General features: G+C 42.2%; 1 protein-coding gene across 1 annotated transcript in view; it reads right to left on the bottom strand.

Moving 5' to 3' along the window:
* Positions 1-413: 413 nt before the first annotated feature.
* Positions 414-25,207, bottom strand: part of UMODL1 (uromodulin like 1) — a 53,835-nt gene continuing 29,041 nt past the window's right edge. Inside the window, exons 13-22 of the mRNA XM_074816871.1 lie at positions 22,747-22,859; positions 15,947-16,160; positions 14,283-14,420; positions 12,254-12,711; positions 11,420-11,562; positions 9,167-9,403; positions 8,174-8,333; positions 5,037-5,121; positions 2,129-2,336; positions 414-542 (exon numbers count right to left, since the gene is read on the bottom strand). Coding sequence (XP_074672972.1) covers positions 2,149-2,336; positions 5,037-5,121; positions 8,174-8,333; positions 9,167-9,403; positions 11,420-11,562; positions 12,254-12,711; positions 14,283-14,420; positions 15,947-16,160; positions 22,747-22,859 — 1,736 coding nt within the window. The 3' untranslated portion in view covers positions 414-542; positions 2,129-2,148. The remainder of the gene's footprint in view (positions 543-2,128; positions 2,337-5,036; positions 5,122-8,173; positions 8,334-9,166; positions 9,404-11,419; positions 11,563-12,253; positions 12,712-14,282; positions 14,421-15,946; positions 16,161-22,746; positions 22,860-25,207) is intronic.

Below are 25,207 nucleotides of genomic sequence, written 5' to 3'. Positions count from 1 at the left end.
TACTTGTTCTCCAACTTCTGTATACTTAAGGCGTTGCACAATTAGGTCTTCAACGTTGCTGCAGCTCAAAGTTTCAACCTCACCTTAAGTAAATAGTGAATTACAAACTGAAAAGGAGATCTCTTTAAGGGTTTGCTGATCTATTTCCTGGAATATTTATAGAAACATGCAGCTTCTCGATAGTAATGGCACAAGTGATGCTAAGATGGGCCCATATCAACGTATCACAGTGGGAAAGCCAAATCTTGGAACTGGAATAGAGAACTATGAAGTCTTTCTTTTTTCCCTTCTCTTTTATCCATGGGAAAAAATGCCAAAATTCACTTCAACCTGGAGCTGCAGTCACAAATAGTTCTTAGGACACCAGAGAAGAGCCAGATTGCTAAAAAAAAATAAATAAGAGGGGGGATAGAAGCCTTTTATATGTGACATTAATTTGGAAGAGTCAGTGTTGGAACATGACCACCATTGTGAAGAGTAATGAAAGCCAAATGCTGAGTGAAGACAAGCTTCAGTTCTCCATGTGATGAGACATGATCCAACTAGAAAAAACAAAAAACAAACTAATCATGATTGAGAAAGATAATCAACTACCTTCCAAAGAAAGTAATTATATAGGAAAGAAGAGCTGAGTAGTTCCAGCATCTAAAAGGAGCCATTAGCCAAGATTCCAACATGATATATAAGCGTTACGAGCCTGACAATATCCTTTATGCTACAAACATTGCACAACTCCAGAATTCTCATTACTATCAAGTATTGCAATCACCCATGACCACTCATGAGAGCAGAATGATGAATGAAGACAAGCCATTTTTTGCTCTGTGGGGACACTCAGAGTCTTCATATATAGGTTTTAATTTAATGGACCTAGATATGCCCTTTATGCTGGATTATGGCTCCCTAGTGGGACCTGTACCACTGATGGAACTGTACAGCAGCCCCAGGTACCTTCCCTTTGGGCTCCTGACAAGCAGCCCTGCCCAGCCTGTGGGAAGCAATCACCCTCACCTACAGCGATCTCCTAGGAGCTTCCCATAGATGACTACAGAGGGTGGTCTCCGTAATATAAGACTAAGGGAAATAGAGCTAATAGTGACTACTCAAGGCTTTACAACCAGATACATGGGATACAGTCTTCCCTATCCTTTCTCTGTGATACGTATTAAGCGTTATTGTACTTAGTGAAGCGAACTAACTTATCCGCAAATACCATCATGATAAGTCTAGTGAATTTACTGTGGTCATGGCAGCTGCATTGTCATGTATGAGGCCTCCATCAGGAATGAGTTACGGACTAACTCTGGTAACAATGTCAGATAAGCCTGTTCCTGGGAACAGAATTTGATCCTCAGTAAATATCCTTGAGTTGCGAAGCAATGCTAGGTGTTCTTTTTCAGCAAGCCAGCTTTCTCACCTGTCTCTCCTCCTCTTAAAGGGACAAACATACACATGGTGGTGAGCAGCTAGAACACACTTATTTTACAGAAAAAGTGTTGAATCTTATGGTATTCTGGAAGAGTGTAAAATTCCCAGGCTGCAGAGACAGAAAGTGTGGTAGTGGTTAACATGCCTCAGGGCTGTTTTTTCAGACTCTCTCCAGGCACTTGTAAGCACTGCTTATGCATTATCAATATTTCAAGCTCTTTATGTCTAACATTCTACTATTTTCTTGAAAAACACCCCCTTCGGAAAAAATAAATAAATAAACACAAGCTTTTGCAGAAAGGGATAACTTCTGAAGCAAGTTAGCTTCTGAAGCAGATTTATAGAGAGTGGTAAAGTTTCTCTCCTTTATTATACTAATCCATGATCCAGAACTAAAAGTGATATGCTTTTTGTGGAAATGGTTATTGGTGTTCTAAAGTGGTGTGTCATTTACTCTGACTGAGACAGAAGCCTTGAAGGAAGATGGAGAAGGCTGTCTTCCTCCTCTGTAGTGTGCAGCATTTGAAAACAGGCAAGAAGAGTAAGAATTTCATTCTTACTTCTATGACCTTCTCCCACAGCAAACATAACAGGAGGATTAAATACCCTTAAACAGAGGATGCTCATCTGCAAGTATTTAACCATTTTAGGAAGAGATAAACATCTAAAAAAAAGTGACTGATCATAATTCAGTACTTACATCTGGTAACCTGGAAATCGCTAGTCGTAGAACACTTGGTAGCCGAAGTTGTCAGACTTGATTCTGAAGTTGTATCTTCCCGTCTTTCGCTGGTACTGGAAAATGAGAAGGCTCAAAACTCCCAGCACAAAACCAAACACAGCAAAGGCAATGAGGATGATGTATCCAATTCCCATCCCAGCCTCCTTCTCTCTCTTCAAATCAGATGCTAAAACAAACAAGAGGTGAAAGAAAAAAGCTTTGAAATTCCTAAATCTTTTGCTGGGGTAAGAAGCAAACCTTGCCTACAAATTAACCAACATGCATGTTGAAGCACAGAGCTGTGATACAGAAGTGAATCAGCCTTCTGGGGAGGGTGATTCTCATGGAAAAGGCCATGAGCCACAGTCCAAGTTCTCTTTTTACATAGAAGTATAGAGTCCCTGCAGACATGAGTGTGATGTGTCTTTGGAATTTTCTGTTAAAATAAGAATTAAAGGATCAGCATTGGTGACTTTTTGAAATGCTGCCTTACTTTCAGAATGATCCTAAAGGTGAAGCATTCTCCCATCTTAATCCCGCTCCCATTCACCTATGATTATTAAAACCCACTTGATTTGCTTTTATCTCATACATAACATTTCTTTAAACACAAAGTATTTAGGAAAGGATTCTCCATGTGTGCTGGGTCTCTAAGCTCCCATTCTAGTCAGCAGCAATCTGGCCAGGGCAGTCAGTGGAGGCAGGTAAGTGAGCCACACAGAAGTGGTCACTGTGGGCTCAACACTGTAGCCTGAACATAGGCATCTAGTGCCACCTGAGAAGCCCAAGGGTGTCTAGAATGTCTGCACAGGTCTGGCAGACATGGCATGGGACCTGCAGAAGACCTATAGTCTTTTGGAATAGTACCCAGACACCAAGGGGAAGGAAAGGATGGGGCACCATGGGTCATGAGCACTAAATGCCTATGTGTGGGCAAGAGTCAAGTCTCTTGTTGCCAGCTGTCTCCCTAGGCTCAACTGACCATCAGCAGAACATGTTCACCTGGTTCACAAGTAGACACTTCCATGTATTTGTCCAAATCTGCAAGCAGAATCCCCTCTCCCTTTAATATCATGCCTCTATTAATGTTTGTACATGTATTCTTGCACACTTCTAATTAATTCTTGTAAATGCTTGATGCACCTACAAAAACATCTATTTGCACACATTTTCAGGACAGCGGTTATTCAGCCAAGCACTTGTACAGTAGCTGAGCTGCACAGAAGACAAATACTGATGCATTCATGCCTGTAATTAGAGACAAGATCTTTGGCCAAAAGGCACAGTTGGCAGCCACAAAGGTATGCAGTAGCAGTGTCCAGGCTACATAACATCCAGGGCATCATTCCAACACGCACCAAAGCAGTGTTACATAATCTAGCTAGGCTTGTTTCTGAATTTCAGTATGAAACAAAGGAATAAAAAAGAAGATGCACAGTGGAAGTGGCAGCCTGTAGCCAGACACAGACAGAACAGGCTTTCCTGAGGATAAGTATCAGTGTTCCTTGCTATAGTATGTGGCCAGGCAGTACAGGCAGAGAGCAGTTAAAGCCTTTTTCATGCTTCACTGCAGCAGCTTACCTGACATGATAATTCATGTTGTCTCCTTCAACACAGAGATGCATATAACTGTCTAGGTCTAGCCTCACACTTAAAATGCAATGTGAGTATCCAAACTGGAAATAGGAGAAGACATCTAGTAGTGCCACCTTTGCCTAAGAATCGGTGTAGAACAGTCCAAACACAGCTCCCCTCACCAGAGTTCCTTTTGTGTAATGACCATTTTTCAATATTAGAAATGCACTGGGATCTCCAGCGAGTGAGATCTACTTGATATAAGTAAGTACTGTACAAAGAAAGCTGTATTAATTGTTAAGTTTTAAAAAAAGAACTAATTCAGAAATCAACACTGAAGGCCTATTCTAACAGACTAATACTTCATATAATGGAAGAAAAATACAATATGCGAAGTCAGAGACAGTTTCTAGGTACAAAAGAACATTGCGATCATCACGGTAGAGAAAAAAATACCCTGAACCTGGTAACAGTTCAGTATTAACTTATCTCCACAATCAGAAGAGTGTTAAGTGACTGGCAAAACAGGCAACCAGCAGGAGGAAAGGGGGTGACTTCTGTCTATTCACAGTAGTCATGTGTTAAAACTCTGATACTGGTGTATACAAATATTCTCAGTGAGTGTTTTACACTAATAAGATATGAACAAATGGCTGGAGGAGGCCAAATGACCAAAAATGCTAGAGGCCACACGTGACCTTGAAAACATCACTGTGGTAAATGCAGAAGAGGCAGATGCATAACAAACTAGACCTTGCTTGTACACAGTGCTGGTGTTCACTCTCTATTAACCTGTACTCTACCACTCCACCAGATTAACCAAGGTGCTGTGCATCAGCTGTGCTCTGCCACTTTCCCTCACAGTAGTAATGAACTCAATACCAGGGAGTCTAAGGAAACACAATACAATCTCTTATCATCTCTGATTTAGGACTTCAGAGCTCAATATAATTGCAGTCTGATGAGGGGGTAAACCCTTGAAAACCTGATTGCAATCTAAAAGATCCAAGCTGCTTTCACACTTCACAGTTGTTATAACTGTTTGATTTTGTGGCTGCTGTACTCTTTACTCTGTGCAAAAAGCTACACAAAACACTTTATCCTCTTCCTTTCTACATTCCCTTGACAATATGACAGTCACTTCACTGAGGAGGGCACATGATTTTCCAGACTGTCGCACAGCTTCAGTAGGAACTCCTGCTCCTCAAAGATATGCAGAAGGGCATGAAAACCTTGCATCACGTTCATTTGCCGGTGAAAAAGAATCTTGAAATGATAATTACTATTTTTGTAAGCACCTATTGTAACTCACCAGCTGATTTACACAGGGGTCCCCAGGATGTTCTGTGCGTTGCGATGGTTTCACCAGTCTTCAGGGATCGAACTGCATGGCATCTCTGCAACAATCAATTCAAGCTCCAACAAGTAATATGGCTTACTAATTAAAAATACAAAGCCTTCTGATGAGTATGTGAAAGTCCAGTGCTATTCTCACTCATTGGGGTTTTTGTTTCTTAATGTTATGCTTTGTTAAACTGAAATGAGGACCAAATGGAGGTTCAAAAGAAATGGCATTAGGGAAACATCAGTATAAAACCTGTAATTAGCCACACTGAAAAACACTCCTGTGAACAGACATTTACTGCAGGTGATCTTTTTTTTTATTAACTTTCAGTTTGTTTTAGAGAAACCTTATGGGAGAATAAACTTCTCACTATTTCTATATGCCAGGGTTTTGCAAACATTTTTGTTTGGATGTTTCTGCTGCCCATGGCAAGCACCGCAGATACTACAACCAGCACCAGCAAAAGCAGCAGCAACTTTAAGCCCCTGCCAAGCTGTGTGTCATTTTGAAGCAACGCACAACTCTTCAGTGACATGTGAACTACTAATCTGGGAACTACTAGTTTGAACGCCCTGCCCTGTGAAATGCTGCTTTAGCTTTGTGTGACCAGCACTTGCAGAATACACAGCACACTAATCTTCTGCACACTTCCTTGGTAGCGCCGTTCAGTGTGTTTACTACCTTTTTGTTTTAAGTTGCAACCTAAAGGTCTCTGATGGGAACCATAGCCTGTTGAGGTTATTCAAAAGATACAGTAGCTCTCCTAGAAGTGCACATAAAACCAGAGAAAGTGCAGTACCATACTATAATCAGCAAAAGAAAGCAGAGAAGTGCAAGGGTGTCTTACCAGCTCGTCTACATAAGAATGTCTCACCAGTGTTATCAGCCTGGTTACACTGAAAAAACTTCTACAATCCCCTGTCAGCAACAGTGTCTTTAGCTGGGTTAGCCCCCAGAAAAATACCCACTTTGGCCTACCCTCGAACAGCTTTTCCAGCTAGGCAGATCCATTAGAGAATATAGTTACATAGAGGCTCCCTGATGTCAATGATATTTTGGTTCCACATGGCCATGTAGCAGCCACATTCCACCAAACATATGCCTGGTGGTCGCGGCACATCGCTTCTCTTCCCATTCAAAGTCATGTTTCTTACTCATTTCTTACTACATTGTTTCCCATTCTGTCTATTTTTTTCTACTCTAAACTTTAGAGCACCTTACTCTCTCCCACCAAGAAAACAAGGAATAAAAAGACTGGGTAAGAAGAAATAATACAAAATGTAAGTCTCAATTTTGTGGGCAAAGAGCTGAAGCAAACCTGCCCTGAAGCAAGTCAGTATTCTCCAGAGTAGCAGACAGATCAGAGGATCAGATCTCAGACCCTGGGCACTTTCCCAACCGTCTCACATTATTTCCAAACATACTCTGTTCTTGCTCCAATTTTCCTTGATCTTTACATCTGCTGCAGGTCCCCGTCCTTTCTTTGTAAAAGCCATTGTTGTCCTGTGTAAATGTGCCTAGTACTTGTCTTCTCCACATAACGTTTTAATCTCAATCCAAGATACTGAATTCACTAACTTTTCATAGGCAGTAAATTTTGCATAGGAGAAAGAACAATATATCTCATATATATATATGAATAATATAGAATATATGAAAGAAGAAGGCCTTGCTGATTAACTCTGCTGTGCCTTGTTTACTGCAGATGTCAATCATCTCAATCAAACCTCATCTTGGGCTAGCAGAATTACCCCATCACAGAGCCCTGTAATTCAGATCAAAGTCAGTCCTTTAGTTAACTGTCTTCCTAAACTTTAATCCATACAGCTAAAGCCTGTTCTAACAGCAAATCTAGCAGCTCCTAGCAAAGCAACTCTCTGATACCTTACAGCAGCCATAATGGTCCATGCAGTCCCTGTCCTGCCCATCCCTTTATTCCCCTGCCTTGCACCCACCACCATGTCCCTCCTCAGATGTGCAGGACACACAGTGAACTCAGGGATCACACTACCTCCTCCAAAGGTAAAGCACTGATTTTTAACCCACAAATTCAGCTGTGAACACTGGAGCCATCTTTCCATCTGTCAGACATGTTTCCTGTCCCTACTTTTTTTTTTAAATCTGGAGGAAGCTTTATACTTTGAGAAAGGAAACAAGTATCTTCTGTTAGCCATTTTTAATCTTTTAGGAAGAGATCGTTTGCTTTATAATGGGCTTAAACAGAGTTGTTTAGAGCTAGAGGAAAGTGTTAAACAATGGAGGAACACCAAACTGCTAATGAAAACATCCTTGATAGAAAAAGAGCCAGGAAGGTTGGCAGAGGGAGAGGAGAATTCCTGTGTGTCTGCTATAAAGAAGAAAATAAGTAATCAGCAAAACCTACTTTTTCTTATTTCTATGGTAGCAACACATTTTTAGATGAGGCAGTGTGTATCAGTTACTTAGAAGTCAAAAGAAACAAAGCAATGCTTTCGAGCACAGACAATTAGAAACTGAAGTTGTTATCAGAACATTTCTCAGTTTATTGCTTTATAAAGCAATAGGGCTTTAAAAAGCCATAATAAATGCTATTAGATTCACAGCCCTAGAAACTTAATGCCACCGAGCTTCCTTTCCTGGCACCTAAACTCCCACCTGGAGAAGCAAATCTCTAGTGGAAAAAAAAAAAAAGGGACAGAAAAACATCCAAAATCAATTTTGGACTTTCCTGCTGACACTGCCAATATGGGTGCTTGCTTTTTTGTGACATGTCTATCTGAGTTGACAGATTTCTGAACAGTCTATCTCATTGTGACTTCTGTTCACTGCCTTCCAGCCACTCCTATGCAGAGGTGAAAGGTTCAGTTCTCAGGTTCCCCAACTTTGATTTCCCCATTTCTATGCAAGTTCCATGCTTTTAACTACGAGGATGAGGAGCAGGAAGAAAGGCTGACACTTCCATAAGGCTGTAGTTCTTCCCCACTCCTCTCTGCTCTCAGCAGACAATGAAGACAAACTTCAAGAGCTATTTTAAACTTTGTTTGGAAACATTACTCCTTCAATTCCATAGCAGGACTGCATATGGCACGTCAGTGAAAAATACCACATTGGAGCAAAACACTTACCGTCCTGCAGGTGCTTCCTGGTTTCTCCATACAAATACGAATTTTGCAGTGTAAGTAGACCACAGAATTATTGACAAAGGAAAAAATTTTCATCTTAAACTGTGCTTTGCTTGAATTCCCATTCTCTAGCAGTGTGGTATACGTATTTGGGATGGGACAGCTGAAAAGGAAGAGAAAAAACATACATAGCAACACAGTCTATAGAAGGCATGTTATATCACATAACTGAGGTTGTAAGGCTCCTTTAGAAAGCCACAGCCAGACCCTCCTTGTAGCAACTCTCCATCAGTACAGGGGTGATAAGGGGCTATTCTCACAGTAACTGAATAGGAGATTCAAGAAGTGGTTGGAAAGTTGGAAAAGAAGGGAGTGACAGAAAAAAAGATTTAAACTTGGCTCCACCAAAATCAAATCAAAAGAACATCATATTAAAAAGAGTATCTTTTGTTACTGAGCAAAAGTACTATCCTGTATTTTAAGGTGCTGGATGAGCCCGAGGAATACGACGCTGGGGTGAGATTAGGGCTCCAGGCAGGACCAAACCTCCTCTTTTACCAGAGGCTGCATTAATACTGTGTGTGAGTCACAACACACAGGAATCAACTACACTATGTCTTCACTGATGAGAGGCACGTAAGCTCTTGGTAAAGCTGAACCACGGAGAAATATATAAAGCACACCCTTTTCAAATGCTCTTTCACTACTGACTGCCAAAACCACCTATTTCTTCAGGTCAAAAGTACAGTTCCTTTACAAAACTGTGGAGAAGACAACCAAACTCAAACAACTACCACATTACCCTTTCAAAACATTTTCTTTTCATACCCACCTCTCTTGTTCAAAGAAGGTGTGACCAGTCCACATGGTAAGGGACTGTGTATATGAATGATGAGAACACACAAAAAAGGCATTTAAAATACAACACATTAGTAGTCAGTGCCACTGGAAGATCTAAGGTATGGCACATGCTATTTGCAAGTGGCATTGCTGTACCTGTTGCTGATAAAAACAAATGAGAGGGGATCCACTGAATTATTAGTTGGAGTTGCCCAGCAGTCAGTGAGGACCACCTTGAGCTTGCTGTCTGCTCTCTGGATCCCCACTTCAATCAGTACATCGTCACTGGCAGAGACGCTGAAATTTTTTGGTAATGGGGAGTTTCCAATAAACAACTGCATTTCTGTTCTGAAGTGTCCAGATTCATGCAAATCCTCAAAGATGGTGTAGAGTCTGAAACATCAATTAACCTCCTTTAAAGACCACATATTTGACTGTTTGCTTCTATAAGTCATAAATCAGTGCCTGTTTCTCCACCTCTTGCACATTTAAGTAGTGAAGAGTTATCCGCAATCCAGGAGGTTAGGACGCTGTTAAAGAGGAAAGACTGAAAATGCATCGAGTTTTTAGTTGGGCACATAGGGAACATGCAAATGCAAGTGGGAAAATCCAAAGGGTGGAGTGTCTTGGCAATACAAGAAGACCAGAGAGAGAGATTTGAGTGGAGCAGAAAGGGAACAAGATTATGAGCTGTTTTAAAGTTCAAAATAAGGAAAGTAAAAGCTTAGTGCAGAAGAGAAGAGCCAAAAAAATTGAGATGGGACAAATCTGAACAGTAAGTGAGGGACATGAGAAAATTATAGAGCTCAGAGAGAGAGGGCCTGACAAAGACTTTACAGGGGGATAGAGAGGAAAATGAACAGGTTTAGGAAACAGAAAGTGGATTTGGTGATGATAGCTTAAGCATGGGGCTAGGCAAAAGAGAGGAGGTGCATTTGTATGAAGGGAGAACATTCACCATCAGAGCAAAGCTTGTGCTTCTGCCTTTTCTGTGCACGTGGGCTTGATTTTCTGTGAACAGTGGATTTGATTCCATCTTACTTGAAGATGGGGCCTTCTGTAAAAAAAGTATTTGCGTTACAAATCTTCTCTTTTTCCAAGTTAATCAAATAAGGATTTGTGGAGATTAAAAATTGCCATCCTCAGCACCCACTTAGCAGTCTATATGCCTACCTCAGTTGAAAAGAGACATGATTTTTATGTTCCAAAAGCAGGAAAATACTGTTATTGCTACACATGATTTCCCAGGAAGGCAAAGAGAAGTCAGGAATTCTGACTCCCTGTTTTGCTGATTAAGGATACCAATTAAACTCGGGCAGCAGAGTGAAAAGAGCAGGCGTATTTTACTAGTGATAACCAAATAATGTAACAGAGTAAAACGTGCAGTAAGAAAAGGCAGAATAATGCACCTAAAGCACCAAATAGGAAAATACAGGGTAATGCATCAAATCATTACTACATGAGAGAGAGAATAGTGATTAAGAAAGATACATCACCACTTGCATATGTTACCATCATCCAGATCCGCAGTCGCTGGGGAGCCCCGGTTACAGCGAGGATTTGGAGAGCCTGTCCCGGCAAGTGGGAAGTCCTACGCGATGCGTCCATCCGTAGGTGAGGCTTCCCAAGTCACTGTGAGCGGGTCCAGCCTTATATACTAGAGATCGGCAGGCCAGAATAGCTGGCACCTTTGTTTTGAGCGGAAAATTTCTGGTTTCATTCTCCTGTTGGATTCTACCCAAAGCCTGGCCAGGGCTCGGGGGGGGAGGGAAACCAAGGGAGCTTCTAACAAGGCCAAATACGTGGGTTCTCCGCCTTGAACAAGGCTAAACAAGGGAAGTTGGATACATTCTCTCAGCATTTCATTCTCACTACTGATTATACCCTGTCTAAGCTGCATCTTCCACTAGCGAGCTTACATACTCTGTTAATGATTACATACTAAGTTAGCAGCTTCGGCTTGGGGCCTGTTGTTCAGGCTTCAGTATTTCAATGCTTTAGCACTTTTTACATCAGCATAAGTGGGTTGTTATAACTTAGTACAATACCTACTAGCACAATGGTTATCAGTTATAAAATATACAGGATTCATCTATAGGTCAGCTCTGGCTTGGGCCTGTTGTCCAAGCCTTAGCACTTCACTCCCAAACCTGTACCAGTAGCTCCCATTTATTTTCATCTATGGTTTAGCCAGGCAGTGGCCAGACTTGTTGGGTGTTGGATCTATTGACACGTTAGATGGAGGAGAAGAGAAGGAGGGATCACCTGAGCACAGGACTCTCAGGATCGCAGAGTCCTTAGCATAGCAAGTACTGTCACTGGATACAGCTAAGGTCCCTGGGGATTTTTCCAATGCAGCAGCGCCCAACCACACAACAGCATTTCAAAGCAGAGAGAGTTGCTACTTACCCTTCTGCAGTGTAGCCAGAGGAAGTCAAGAGATCATTTTGAAACACGCAGTGAATGGGACTGGCAACTTTTAAGTGGTGGATTACTCCCTGAGCAGAAACGTCATTCCGAAGGATGGTTTTCACTACAGTATTAGTCATGTTCTGCCACACAGAAAGAAGAAAGCGCAACTTGTGAACATCAGTGTTTCTAGGGATATAGCAGAGCTGCAGGCTTACCAGCTTCAAGTGCTTAGGTATTCTCCATTCTCCTGGCTGCAAAAATCAAACAGATTAAACCTCTAGTATCTTAGTTGCTGTACAGTGAGACAATGAAAATCCACCAGTCTTCCCCCTCTTCCTTAGTCTGCAATGATCATTGTTCCACAACAGAATTTCTGTACTTTGGCATGACCTGAGCACAGCCTTTGGTCTGGGATCCAGAGAGACAGCCATCACTTTTTGCCCCCACTACTGGTAGCAATTGGAATATTCGTCTAAATACAATTATGAAATTGCTCTTAAGAAAAGAGAAGCTTCTGACAGCTGCAAAGGGAACCCGGAGAGACATGGGAAGTGATTGTCATTTCCCTTATCTTTTGTTGCCTTACATCAAAGGTTCCCCTTCTTTTCTTGCCTGCCCACCATCCCAAACAGAGGTAACTTTCCGTCACAGGAAGGGGGTTTCTTTCTCCAAAGAAATTTCTTAGTCCAACATTTCAACAACTAAGAGACTGTACTCCTAGCTAAGGATCTGCCATCAGCACTTCCCTCACACCCCAGCCCCCTACCCCTCACCCCAAGAAAAAAAAAATGCTTCAGGGCTTCTTCGCATTCACTAACTCAGGGGACTTACAGTCTCAACTTCAGTGCCACAGTCGCTCCAGCCTGCCTGCAGCACCACGTGAGTGCCATTGCTGATGCTCACATTGCAGTGAGGCTCCCCCAGGTACAGAGAGGTTTCCGCGATAGACTCCTGCTGTAAAAATCTTTTCTGGACGGCAAGGACAATCTTCTCGATTTCACAAAACACTCTCACTGCACCTTTAATGGAAACCTCCTGGGCAGGTTTAATGAGGGGGACAGGAGATGCTTGAGGAGAAACATCGGGAGTTGACACAGGATCCATGGTGAGAAGAGGCAGCACCATGCCGGAGAACGTGGTGTCCTCCAAAGCTTTGTGCGCAGTAGTAGAGAAGTCCAATGAAGCAGGGGAAGAAACATGAGTTGAAGTTTGCAAAGATGTCGCAGGTAAAACTGTGTTGTGTACATATTTCTTATCCATCACTGTTGCCTTCTGGCTGATAGGTAATGCTGAAGAGTGCCAGAAATAAAAGTACTGTTGTAATTTACAGGTTCAGATTGATTTCATAAGGTAAAAACAAAGTCTTAGGGGGAAACTCACAGTTACTGGCAGGAAACTAGCTTCTTTTGTTTTTTTAACCTGCTCTACTTACTGCCAAAGCTGTGGCCTTTGTTAAGAAAGATACATAAAATGCCTGTGACTAAAGCTGCGGTGCTTTATTTCCTCAGAGCTGCAATAATTAGTGTGCTTGAGTAGAACATGTATACACAGATTTTGGAAGATCGGTGCTTGCAAGAAATCCCCAACTGTAAGCAGCTCAGCAAGTGTTCAGATGTTTTTGCCTAGTACTGTAGGAGACTGCACACTTCCAGGTGTGGGGTATAAACAGGAGAGGAGTCTGTTAAAAAACTTGGCCCCATCTGTGACCAGTTGGTACCCAAAAGATACGACCCTGAGTACTTTGGAAAACCCATTTTGGGGCAAGTGCAGGACAAACCTCACGTAGCAGGTCCACATTGCACATATTGTCCTGAGAGACACAGTGGGGAGTTGAACAAATGTGTTAGTAGCAACCTTTAATGGTTTCAGGAAGAAAGCAAGCAGGGGAAAAGGGGAAGCACAGGTTGAGGTCAACGGGTATGTCAAATACTTGACATCCAGCACAGGCTTTGGGGTTACTCCATGGCTCTTTGCTGATAGAAACAACCTAAGTATTCATCCACCACTGACTTAGAGAGCACCAAGAGAACAAGCTTCATTTGCAGTGAAACACAAAGGATGTATCTCATTGCAAAAAAATCTCTTAAACAATTTTAATGGGTTGTACATACAAATAGCATCTATTTCCCAAACAACTTATAAAATCTGTACATATATATATATACACACTTCTGGAACCCCTCAGCTTTCAGAAATGCTCCAAATTTAGAAGTTGTTGATTTGAACGTAAGAGGAAGAAAAAGAAATATCTTGGTTAAACAAAACTGAGCAAAGGTTGGTATCAGTTGACTTCAGCTAAAGAGTGGCTTATCACTGTGGTTACAAAAACAAATATAAATTACTGAAGAAGCCTAAAAGAATTTAGGAGCTTAGAGACCCATCATACATCAGCTAACAAATGATTTAAGGAGAGAGAAGCTAGATGAATTGACTCATACAAAAAAGTAGTTTGTAATACCAACATTTCATGCCAGCTGCCATACAGAGGTCAAACTATGTACCTAGTGCTTTCTGTTACCTTCTCTATTATCTCTGCTACTGCTAATGTATACAACTAACAGTCTTGACAATCCTATCTGATTTTAATGGCAAATATGAGAAAACAGAACTGTTAAAAGAACCTTACAAAGACAGTATTAAATATTAATATAGTAAACGCTCTTGACAGAATATTACAGTCAGAAATACTTAAAGTCCACTGCAAGACTTTCCTCATTAGAATTCACATGAAAACAACAAACCAAATTCATCCCTGGCAAAATTTCAAGACCTATGGCAGATGTGACCAAGTTCCAGTAAAGATCAGATCACTGAGCATTCAGTTAGCCATTACTATTACTTAATAAATTTTTTTTTTTGCCTTCACAGCTTCTTCCAGGCCTTTCTGGATGCACATCAGCGAATCCTTCATTGCAGCTGCACTGGTAAAACCCAAGTGTGTTACGGCATGATGCATCCGGGGAACAGTCATCTTCTTTGTTTTTGCACTCATCATAATCTGTTGAGTATATTTAAGCACAAGGGAAAAGGTGGAGAATGTATAAATGAAAATGTGATGGTTCTGAAATGGGAGCACAGTCGTATCATCATGATATGGTGGGATTACACCTCTTAGCTGTGATACTCTGCTGTACATGTCAAGCAGCTTCTGAGTCTAGAAGAGGTGGGACACTGGAAGCCAGAGGGCTAATTGCAAGGCACTGACAAAACCCTCCAGGAGCTGTGCTACCAGTGATGCTCAGCAGATACTCAGTGAAATGTAGGCACCCTGCTGTAGTTCCCATCCTCCTAAAACTGATCGACAGCCTGAGGGGATGCTTCTAACCCCAGGGGCTTCCTCAGCTGCCTCCCTCATTTCACATTCCTGAAGAGATTGTTAGTAAATGCCCAGCATGAGTGAAGCAGGAGGGTGGTGTGACTGGTCCAAGTTGCAGTCTAGTTGATTTCTCAATTTTTACCTGGCCAAAATTTTCACTTTTGAAAGGAAAAATATGCTTTACTTCCCTTTCTCTTCACAAAGTCTGATTGCAACTGTGCAAATAAAGACCTACCACCATAGGTAGGATTCAGAAAGCAGCATTAACCACCTGCTCTATGGGGACCTGTCCCTGAAACAAACCATTTGTTTTAGCACAGGTTCAAGGGGGGCAGGCACTCTACAAAGCACTACCACAAGATAGTCGTGATCTTACTAATTAACAGGATATGTAACTTTCCAGATTCACAGCTGTGAGGGTAACAGGCAAAGAGAATGTGCAGGGCAGACCATATACATGTTTCTGAAGCCATTTTGTGTGAGATTCTAATTGACAGCTTATAATGATATTCTTTGAACAAATGTATCATGTTAAGAATATAGAATTTGGCATTTTTTTCAGAGATGACACATTGACTTGTGAAACAGAATTCAACAACGGTTAGTCAGGAGACTAATGTTTCTTGTTATGGACCTCAGTTACATATAAAGGAAAATAAGTTGTACAATCAGCCATTGTGCTAGTCTTGGTAAAGTGTGGACTTTCATCTGAACTCCTGACCCACAGATGTGTGAGGAAAACACATACACCCCATGCAGAAGAATTCACACGTTCATTCATTTCTTGGGGTTTACATCTCATGCAAAATTATCAGTGCAAAGCAGAGTGTAATATGCTTCAGAATTATTTTAAACAGTTATGTCTGTGTACAGGGACCTGTTTTGCCAGGTAGTTTATAGAACCCTCAATTTGTGTCCACTGTTTCTAACGTCTCCATTTCTTCTTCCCTATAAAATTAATGCTAGGTATAGGCAAAAAGACCAGTGGGTTCTGTACTTTTGGATCAGGAGTACCTCACTTCTTATTTCATCTTTTGATGGTCTCTGAAATAGCTTGTTGGATGGATAAGCAGCAGCAATACAAGGACTTTTAAGAAGGGCTTTTCATCCATTTTACAGACACTTTCACCCCAAAAAGTACAGATTAATAATAGGCTTTATCATTTTTCTAGTTCTGAAAAACTATTGGGATACTAGCTGCTCCTTACCATTTATGGAGAGACTGCTCTTTTCAACTGTGAAATAGGAGCTGTGTTCAAAGGCATCACGAAAAGTGGTGATGATGTAGTAGATATCCACATCTTCTGCAATCAGTAAATTGAAACTTACCACTGTGCTCCCATTAGTAATACCCGTTATCAACACTTTAATCAGACCAGCATCCATCTGCTGAAGAACCTCAAGGGGCAGAGATTTATGTACCTGGAATAAAAACAAAATGCACGTGGACATGGACAGATTGAAGCAATTACATTTAAGGCTTTGTACACTGTCCAGAAGAGAGCATTATGCATTACAATTGTGTTTCATACTCTGGAAGAAGCAGCAGAAAATTGACCTTTTGCTTTATAATATTTCCACTCTATAGCAGCTGAAGGCTATGGTATATATTTAAGCATTAATATTAAACAAGCTAAGCGAATAAGATAGCTCATCTGTCATTTGGCACTGGTCCTTGCCTCTGGTAACAGCACAGGAGGGAAGAGACTGCAGGGAATCTCCCCTGTTCTGCCTCTCAAAGTGTCTCCAGGGAGAGGGGGCAACCCAATACGAGAAGGAGCTGCTAATGGAAGTGGAGATACCTCCTGACACTCCACACTGTATATATGTCTCAGAGGGCTCCCTCAGCTCAGGTACGTTACAGCTTAGAGCAGACCACCCTCAAGACTTTCTTCACAGGTGATTTCTCACCAGAGCCAAGCAAATAATGCTTCTTTTTAAATGCCCAGACCAGGGTAAAGAAAACAGAAAGGTGTTTCATTTCATCAGCAATTCCACACAGTTCAACCTCCTGTTAAGCTAGTCTTCAATTTGATTTCAGAAATATTTCATTAAAGTCTTCCCTGAGGAGTATCATACCATTTCTGCAAATTCTGACTGTCATCAGGGCATACAGCCCTGACTCACAGTCCTCCTTGAGAGTCCAAGAGCTGGACTAGGAAATGACTCTGCACTATTTTGGTACTGCAGCACCAAATCTCAGCTGAACTTAGGTCAGCATAGAGAAATCAATAAAATAAACATTCACAGTCTGTACACAGTAACGTTGGCCTTTACTAGTGGCCTAAGAAAGAAAATATCACCTTTTTCAAAGCACACTGAGCACCCAGAAGCTGCCTCCTTTACCACACTGGAGAGCAGGATAGTCAGCTTTTTGTGGGATGGGAAAACACAGCCCTGTGTGAGGTTTTGCACCAGCTGGGCTGCTCAGCCTCTCTGCTGTCCCACTCAAATGGAGGCACCAACCCCTCCCAAAAAATAAACAGACTGGAGCTGCATGTTCAGCCTCTTCCCTTTCCACCCTCCAAGACTGGGTACCTATGGAGGGCAGCCACCCATGGGAACATCTCCTCCTCCTCCCACAGGAGAGCCGTCCATGGGATAGGGCACCTGGACATACACAGGAGCCATGGGGAGGACATACAACAGCATTTGCATTTCCAGCACCATTCTAGTTCATCTCCAGGCCCGGCACCAGCCACAGGAGGAGCAGACACAGGTCAGATGGCATCATCTCACAGGACCAACCCCAGACAAGACACAAGGCTAATACTAATTCAGCTTTAAAGAACATGTTGAGAAAACATTATACACAGAAATACAGCAAATTTCTGTGAAACTCACTGCAAAGAGAAACTGGTAAACATCCACAATTGCCTCCCTCAGTCCTTTTCTTCTAGTCACCCAGACAAGGGGCCCAGTAAGACTGGACGGGACTCCCTGTGTACCTGCATGTCCCAAGGGAAAGCAGGGCACAGACACACACACACACATGCAGGAAAATGCATACCTAAAGACTAAAGACCAGATGCCATGGTAAGCCCAGGCTGAAACATACCATCCATCAATGTCCTGATTTTTTTCCATTAGAATTGTATATTTTCTTCTCTACTTTCTCCAGGAGATGTTCACAGATCATCTGTGTTTCTTAATATCTCATGTGTGTCTGGGAAGTCTTTTTACATTCTTTCACACTTAGAAAATGCAGCAACAGAAAGTGTGGGACATAACTTTCAAGCCTGCATCAGGCAGGTAGTACAGGCTGTTCTGAACTATTGATATTAAAAGTGCACCTAGAAACTGTCAGCAACAGTGCAACAGGAGACTGTCCACAGTAAGAGAGCAGCTCTCAGCAGCACGTGAAGGACAAATCCCATGCCATCCCTGTCAACCCTCCTGAGCCTGGGATATATGCAGCTTCCTTGTACATAGTACCCACTAGCTTCAATGCAGGACACAGAGAGATGGGAACAGCCACAGAAACACCTAAATTTTTGTGATTTCTCAGCATACTTGCTCTTTGACTTTGCCCTCGAGTGGCTGTCAGGCTCCCAGGAGCTGCCATCAGAGAGGAAAGCACAGAGCACCAGAGGGTGCTCATTTGCAGAGTTACTGCACTATAAGGGCCAGATGAGCAGCACTTGGCCCAGGTGAGAGCTGGCACTTCTCTGCCCTGCACAGGAGAGTCTCACATCTTTCCCAGCACCTTGCTCTGCCTTAGGCCCTCTCTTTAGGGAACATCACTCACTTCCTTCCCTAGCTCAAATTGCCAGAGAATTAAGGGGGCAGGTGGGGGCTATGTTGCAGTCACCTCTGACCCATTCTTCCTCTACACATCTTCTGCAGGAAATGTTTGGAACAGTAGGGCTGGAATTCAGCCATGAGTTTAAGGCAGAGCTTATGCCAGTGGTGTAATGCACAGGGGTGGAGGCAGTTGTTCCTACTAAGGAGAGCCTAGGGAAGAGGCAGGGCAAGGGGCAGCGGTGGGAGACAACAGGAGAAGCAGCCTCGTTTCCCTTGCACCCACAAATAGAGCTTGTGCATTTTGTTTTTGGTTCTCCCAGGTGATCAGAGCTTTTGCAACCTATGGGCTAAGCCTGACTTCCCTGCCTGCTGTGTGTTATCTAGCCCTGACTTATTTGTCCGCTATGTATTATCCAGCCCTGCAGACTACCCCAAATTTTGCAGGCATGCTGCAGACTTTTTCTGAGTCATCAGAGCTGATGCGTGTTGCATGAGCTTGGTGGCAAGGTGACATTACATAGAGCAAACCCCTTGGAGCAAGCCAGCCACCTGGAAAGGGCTCCCACGTGCCCGGCAGTCCCACACAGCAAACCTTGCAGTGTCCCATGGGGCATGCAGGCAAAGACAGGAGGATGGAAAGGGCTAACTTCCCTATGAAAGCCTGGGCAAACTGTAGGCTGTCCTCGTCAGCCCCAAAATCTCCTGTTTCACCAAGCCAGGGGACTCCTGGGACCCTTTTCCTCTCTCTTTCTGCTGTTTCACAAGCATGTACTGAAAAGTTGGAGGTCAGCCCTAACTTTTCATCTTTCATAGTTTTTATCTGAACTTCTGGACATGAAATACACAACACCTGTGACATCCTCTTAGCCCATCCCCAATTTCACCTGTATTCCCTTCTCATCTGTCCTGAAGATTTTGTTTCAACTGTGCTTCTTTTTACCTAAGGCTTGGGATTTTTTGTAATCTGTTTTTTTGTTTGATTGTTTGTTTGTTTTGTTTCTGTCCTTACTCACATTTTTCTTCACAAAGCAGGACTTAGAGCCTGAAATGTGTCAGGAGACATTGACGGTATTTGTATTCAGCCACTAGGCGGCATTACAAAACTCTTTATCCGGAAAGCTACATGTTTTCACAACAGGTACCACACCCTAGGTTATCAAAATAATAGTTGATGAAGTGGTGCTAGTAAAAAAGGAAAGAGCAAGCTTTTAGAAGGAAATATTCAATATATATGACCCTTGAGTATGAAGTTTTCTTATTAGATAAATAAATTATATTGGGATCCATCATTGTATCTACAATTTCTGTAGCACACAAAGGAAATGTGAGCAATGCAAGACCAGGAGAAATCAGTATGCCAGAAGAAGAGCCACAAGTAAGGGAGCGAACATAAGCAAAATTAACACCAGCATTGAGGAAAGGGAATGTCCCTTGCTCAGGCAAGAAAACCAGGGGGCGGATAAAGTCCAAGTTCAGGGCCAGATGGAAGCCACACTAAAGCCAATTTAACAGGACGGAAAAGGCCAAAAAGTTTTTTGAACAAAAGGAAAGTGACAGACCCAGGCATCCAGGCTCAACCCATGGGTGGCTGTGGTATGTCTGGTGGGTTTTCTGGGACCAGCCATCCATAGGTCCCAGGCAAAATGTCAGCAGCTCGTTGGAATTATTGTGGGTACCTGCACAGGTGCCTGCATGGCCAGCAGAGCAGGGAATGCACTGGCAGTTTGGAAACTGGAAATAACTAAGTAAACAGTACATTAATTTCAACAGAACCCTGCATGTAGCCTGTTTTTTCACTCAAAGAGAAAAAAAACCCCTCCCCACTGTCCATGCTTTGGCTTCACCTTCAGAGAGAAGGTACTAGAGCACACATCTGCCCAGGCACCATCACCAGCACATTTAAGGTTGTCCCAGATTACAGATAAACTCAAATTAACAAAAGGGGTGAAATTTCACTGGAATAATGAAACTGCCTTAATCCCTGTATCAGCACTCATTTCACATACAGATAACTTTAACTGCAATAATTTTAAATGCATTAAGCTACAACAAACAAAGGTTATGTCACTTCAAATGAGGGGGTCACCTTGATAAGGCAATATCATTTGTTAGTTTCACACTTTTTGTCACTCAGTTAAGTTTAAAACACCCAAATTCAAAACAACCTTTCCACTCAGGAATGTAATGCACCTCAGTGAATGTATTTTCAATTCAAACCTTTTGTTTTCCTGACTCATTTCCTTGAGGACAAGCCCTAGCTGCCATGATATTCTTCTTGGCTGTTGCAAAAGGGCCCGAGCACAACCCAATAAGACTAAAATGCTCTCTCACCCTTAGCTATGAGGCTTTTCAGTTGCTTTGCAAGGAGGATGGTGAAACTAGCCTGGACAATGACAGTGGAAGTTGTCACATCATTGTTTTTACCTCATTGTCATCTACACATTATTTAAAGGATGGTATTTCCATTTGCTGTGCTGCCAATTTAACCACATGCCACTTAAGTGCTGGGGCAGCTCTATGTTAAAGAACATTATACACATTAGGATTTATAAATCCTCTGAACTGCAGATGGTGACTCCAAAGAGGTTTTAAAAAAACATCTCTGGCAAATTTTATTTAACTGGAACCTGATAGTACTTTTAAAGTCCATGAAACTTTCCTCACTTACTTTAAAGGAGCAGTTTCTGGACTTTATAACCTGAAAAGAAAATATGAAGATCTTTCTGTTTTCCTAAACTTCCTTTTCTTTGGCATCTAGAAACACAATGCTTGTAATAAAACACTCGCAACATATTTTGCCATATACAGCAGCTATGCAACTGTAGCCTATATACAGTGGCTCAGAAGTAGATGCAATCAACACTAGCACATCTCACCAGCTGATCCACAAAACCAATGTGCTGGAAAAAGGAGTTAATTTCTTATAATCACAAGTGATCATCTTCTGCCTGAAACTTTGAGAACTGGGTAAAACTGACACAAAACTTACTTTAGTTCCTTTATACAATCATTTTACAAATTTTCTAAATATATTTGTATCCATGATTTTCTGGATTAAGGCATCTGTCTGTGTGAAGAAAATATATTCATTTTAGTCCATTTTAATACCATGCTATTCCAGAATAGCCTCAGATAGAGAATGATGCTGAATGAGAGTGAGGTCAGTGAAGAATTGTTCCCTTTTCACTTTGCTAATCATGTCACTCTCATTCTGTGACTGTTTTTCTGATGTGACAGCTTGGGGCCAAAACAACTCAGAGAAAGCTGTGCTCTGCTAACACATCCAGAAAGGTGCAAACTGGTAACAACCAGTGGCAAACTTATTTGATATCCAAGAAAACATCATGCACAGCTAAACGGATCATGCTTTTCCTTCCTTGCAGTTGTCTCAAACCCCATGCTGGCCTGACCTCTGCCCGAACACACGCTGTTGTCAGTGCACCCGCTGCGGACAGCTGTATTTCAGTGACAGGTTGTAACTCTGTACACAGTGAGAGTTTGGGGAAACCTCTGCAGGATTTGAAAATTCATATGATTGTCAGCAATGGATTTGTCCTCACAGTTAACAGGGCCTCTAAAAACACAGACGGTTAAGGGGAATTAATGAAGGCAATAAAGCAGCCCAGCATAACCAGTGGTTTTCCAAGCACAGGTGTGTCTGAGTAAACACCAGCAGGAACAAATCTGTGATAAATTCACTAAGAAATTAGGAGAGTGATACTGTCAAAGGCAATGCCTGAGAATTATGAGAGTGTTAAAGACACAGCTGATATCACACTGTGCTTTGATATCCTGAGCTCTAATTAGAAGTGAGGGCAGAGGTGATTTATCAAGAAACCACTCCCTTTCCAGATAGGGGGCTACAAAAACAAGGATGATTATAAGAAATGTCAACCTTAAAGTACTATGACAAAAGGTAATAACAATCATAGAGTTCATTAATACACCACTGTGCAGGGCAAGGATATCAGAGCACTTTGCAAATATCCATTAACTTTTTGCCACACCCCTGTAGGAAATCAATAAGCCAGTATAACCAGGTATGATAAGCAGAGGAAATGGAGGCACCAGAGAATCCCCAGATCCTGATCTCACTCTAAAACACAGCTGCATGCTCATCCTGCAGTCTCAGACAGTCAGGGGAACACAGACCTTACAGGTGCGTCAAGAGACACACATGTGGCATGCAGCCTTCGTGGGAAAAAGATCATACACGTGGTTTCTTTGAGATCAGTAACAGGTCACATCTTTCTTAGCCACTTACTTCATCAACAAAGAGCTGTGCAAAGGTTTGGTATTCCTCACTGCTTGTATTGCTAAAGCACAGAGAGTATTTCACATTTGTTATCCGTACCGTGCCACTAAGTTTCTGGACAGCTGTAAAGTAAGAAAAAGACAATTTAAATACATGTTCTATGGATGGTAATCCATGGACAAGTGTGTGACAGTCACTGGCATGCCTGTGTATGGGGTATGCATTGACTCATAATGGCAGAAAACCAATCCTCTGAAATATAGCCAAAACCCCAAATGCCTAAACATAGGCATCCAGCACCTTAGTCTGCCCTCTCTGACCGCCAGGTGACTCTCAGGAAAGGCACTGACCTCCTGTAGGTCTTATATCTGCCAGCTCTGTCTTTGATGCTCTGGCCATCTGAAATATTGCTCTGTGGCTGTGTTCAGGCACCTGATTTGCTCTCCTAGACTCAGATAGCTGTCCCAGCTTCCTCTACATGCAATGGGCAACAGTAGTCCCTCCAAAAGGCAAATCACTGTGGCACCAAGGTCCTCCCTCCAACCTCAGAGGAAGGTCAGACAGCTGCCTGAGGTTGGACATCTACACTTTATACAGTTATTTTAAGATAAGATGAACCCCAACAGGGTGTATGCTTCATCCCTGAAGTTGAATCTTCTGAATCACATTAAGGCAGTTTCAAATGTTATTTTATATTCAAAGGTTATTTCTAGATACCACTGTTTTTGGCATTGTTACTACAGACACTGAAGGTGATCACAAGCAGGAGAGAAAGAGCTTCTCAAGACATGATTCATACCCCTAGCATCCTTTTAGTGGCTAGCCAGGCAAGCTGACTGCCATCACCCAATACTGTGACCTTTGCCAGCCAATTGTCTTCACACTGCCTCCCAGCTGCTAACAGATCATCACTCCCAGCATAACAAGATCTAATGTTTCAATGTTTTATATGAATATAGGGTAGTCTTCACCACGGACTTCAAGAACTCTATCATCTGGCTAAGGATTCAGTTTAAAATTGTTTCTGAATCAAGTTACCAGCCTTTACTTTCTGGTGTACCAGCTTGCTTTCCTCCCTACACACATCTGTCCTGATTTCAACAGTATACAAGGCACCAGCTTCCAGCTCTGAGACTGTCAGACTCCTATACTGAGTTTTAGTCTCCCATATTGGCTGCTTTTTCTGAAGTAGCAAGAATTGAAAAGCCAGGCTCTGCATAAACTTAGTGGACCATGTTACACCAGAGCTCTTTCTAGTCACATTGGGGGCAATAATCCCTTGAGCTGGGACAGGTACCAGAGGCAAAGAAATAGTCATCAAGTAAAGCTTTGCAGGGGAGAGGAGGAAGTCGTGCCTGCTTAAAGCAAGCCACCAAAGCAGGCTTCCTTTATCCAGCGTACTTCTGATCCCAAAGGAACCCTCATCACCACCAATCACATCAAAGGATTTGAGCTTGCTTTTTGCTATGGTTTGTCCTGGCATGTGAATATAGGTATTTAGGAGATAAACCACATTCAGTTATCTGATGGTGAGAGGGGAAAATGTTCTGAACAATTTTCAGGAAAAAAAAAAAAATTAAAAAAATCTGTATTTAAAAGACATGACAGACTTTATGAAGAGTCGGCTGAGGTTGACCCTCCAGATCAGAGATGTTGCCACAAGGAGGAGCTCTATATTAAACTTCACCAAACGCGCATTTTTGCCCTCTGAGTTTCCTGCCCCGGGTTAGTTAGATACTACTATAGTGGCTCTTTCTCTTTTTCCTCAGGCATAATCCCTTCACAAGCTTCTTTCCCAGCACTTGGCTGAATATTTGATTCATCAGGAAAAGAAAACAAGTTTTTATAAACTGAACTTGTTTATGTGGAATTCTTCAATTTGTTTTCCAGCTGGAAGAAAAAGACCTTCGGTTTTTTGTCAGTTAAAATTAGCTATTCTGATTTCTTTTTAAAAAGAACAGTTTTTGTTCTCATTTTTTAAAAAATCCAATTTTTTTAACTCTTCCCTACATTGAAAGGGGGCAGGGGGAACACAAAGCAAAGCAGTAAATGGAGCTTTTCAATTTAGGTCAACGTGTTCAGCCCAAAATTATTTGTTTCGTCCACTTGGCCACCGAGGTCGCAAATCAGTTATTTGCCCGGCTCTGTTCCCAGATCTCACCCATGCCAGGCAGAGTGAAGAAGAAGAACATGAAGAAGAGAGAAGACAAAAGCTGAATAGGGGCATTGGCATGGCTGCCCAGAACTTAGCAGGACTGGAGAAGTGGACAGTGGCACTGGTGGTCAGGACTGGTGGTACAAGAGAGGCTGGAGAAGCAGAAAAGCTGGCCTTACAGGGCTGAAAAAGAGGTTTTATAGAGAGAAAGGAATGCGGGAGAACCAGAAGTGGGGCTGGATGAGTGGAGACCCCCAGGAACAGGTGACCATATGGGAGGGGAAGAGAAAAGAGCAGAGGGGCATGAGGTTTGGG

This window comes from Strix aluco, chromosome 2, assembly GCF_031877795.1.
Source record: "Strix aluco isolate bStrAlu1 chromosome 2, bStrAlu1.hap1, whole genome shotgun sequence".
In the NCBI taxonomy this organism is placed as follows: Eukaryota; Metazoa; Chordata; class Aves; order Strigiformes; family Strigidae; genus Strix; species Strix aluco.
Note: the sequence above shows the minus strand (reverse complement) of the source record. Positions and strands in the feature narration are given on the sequence as shown.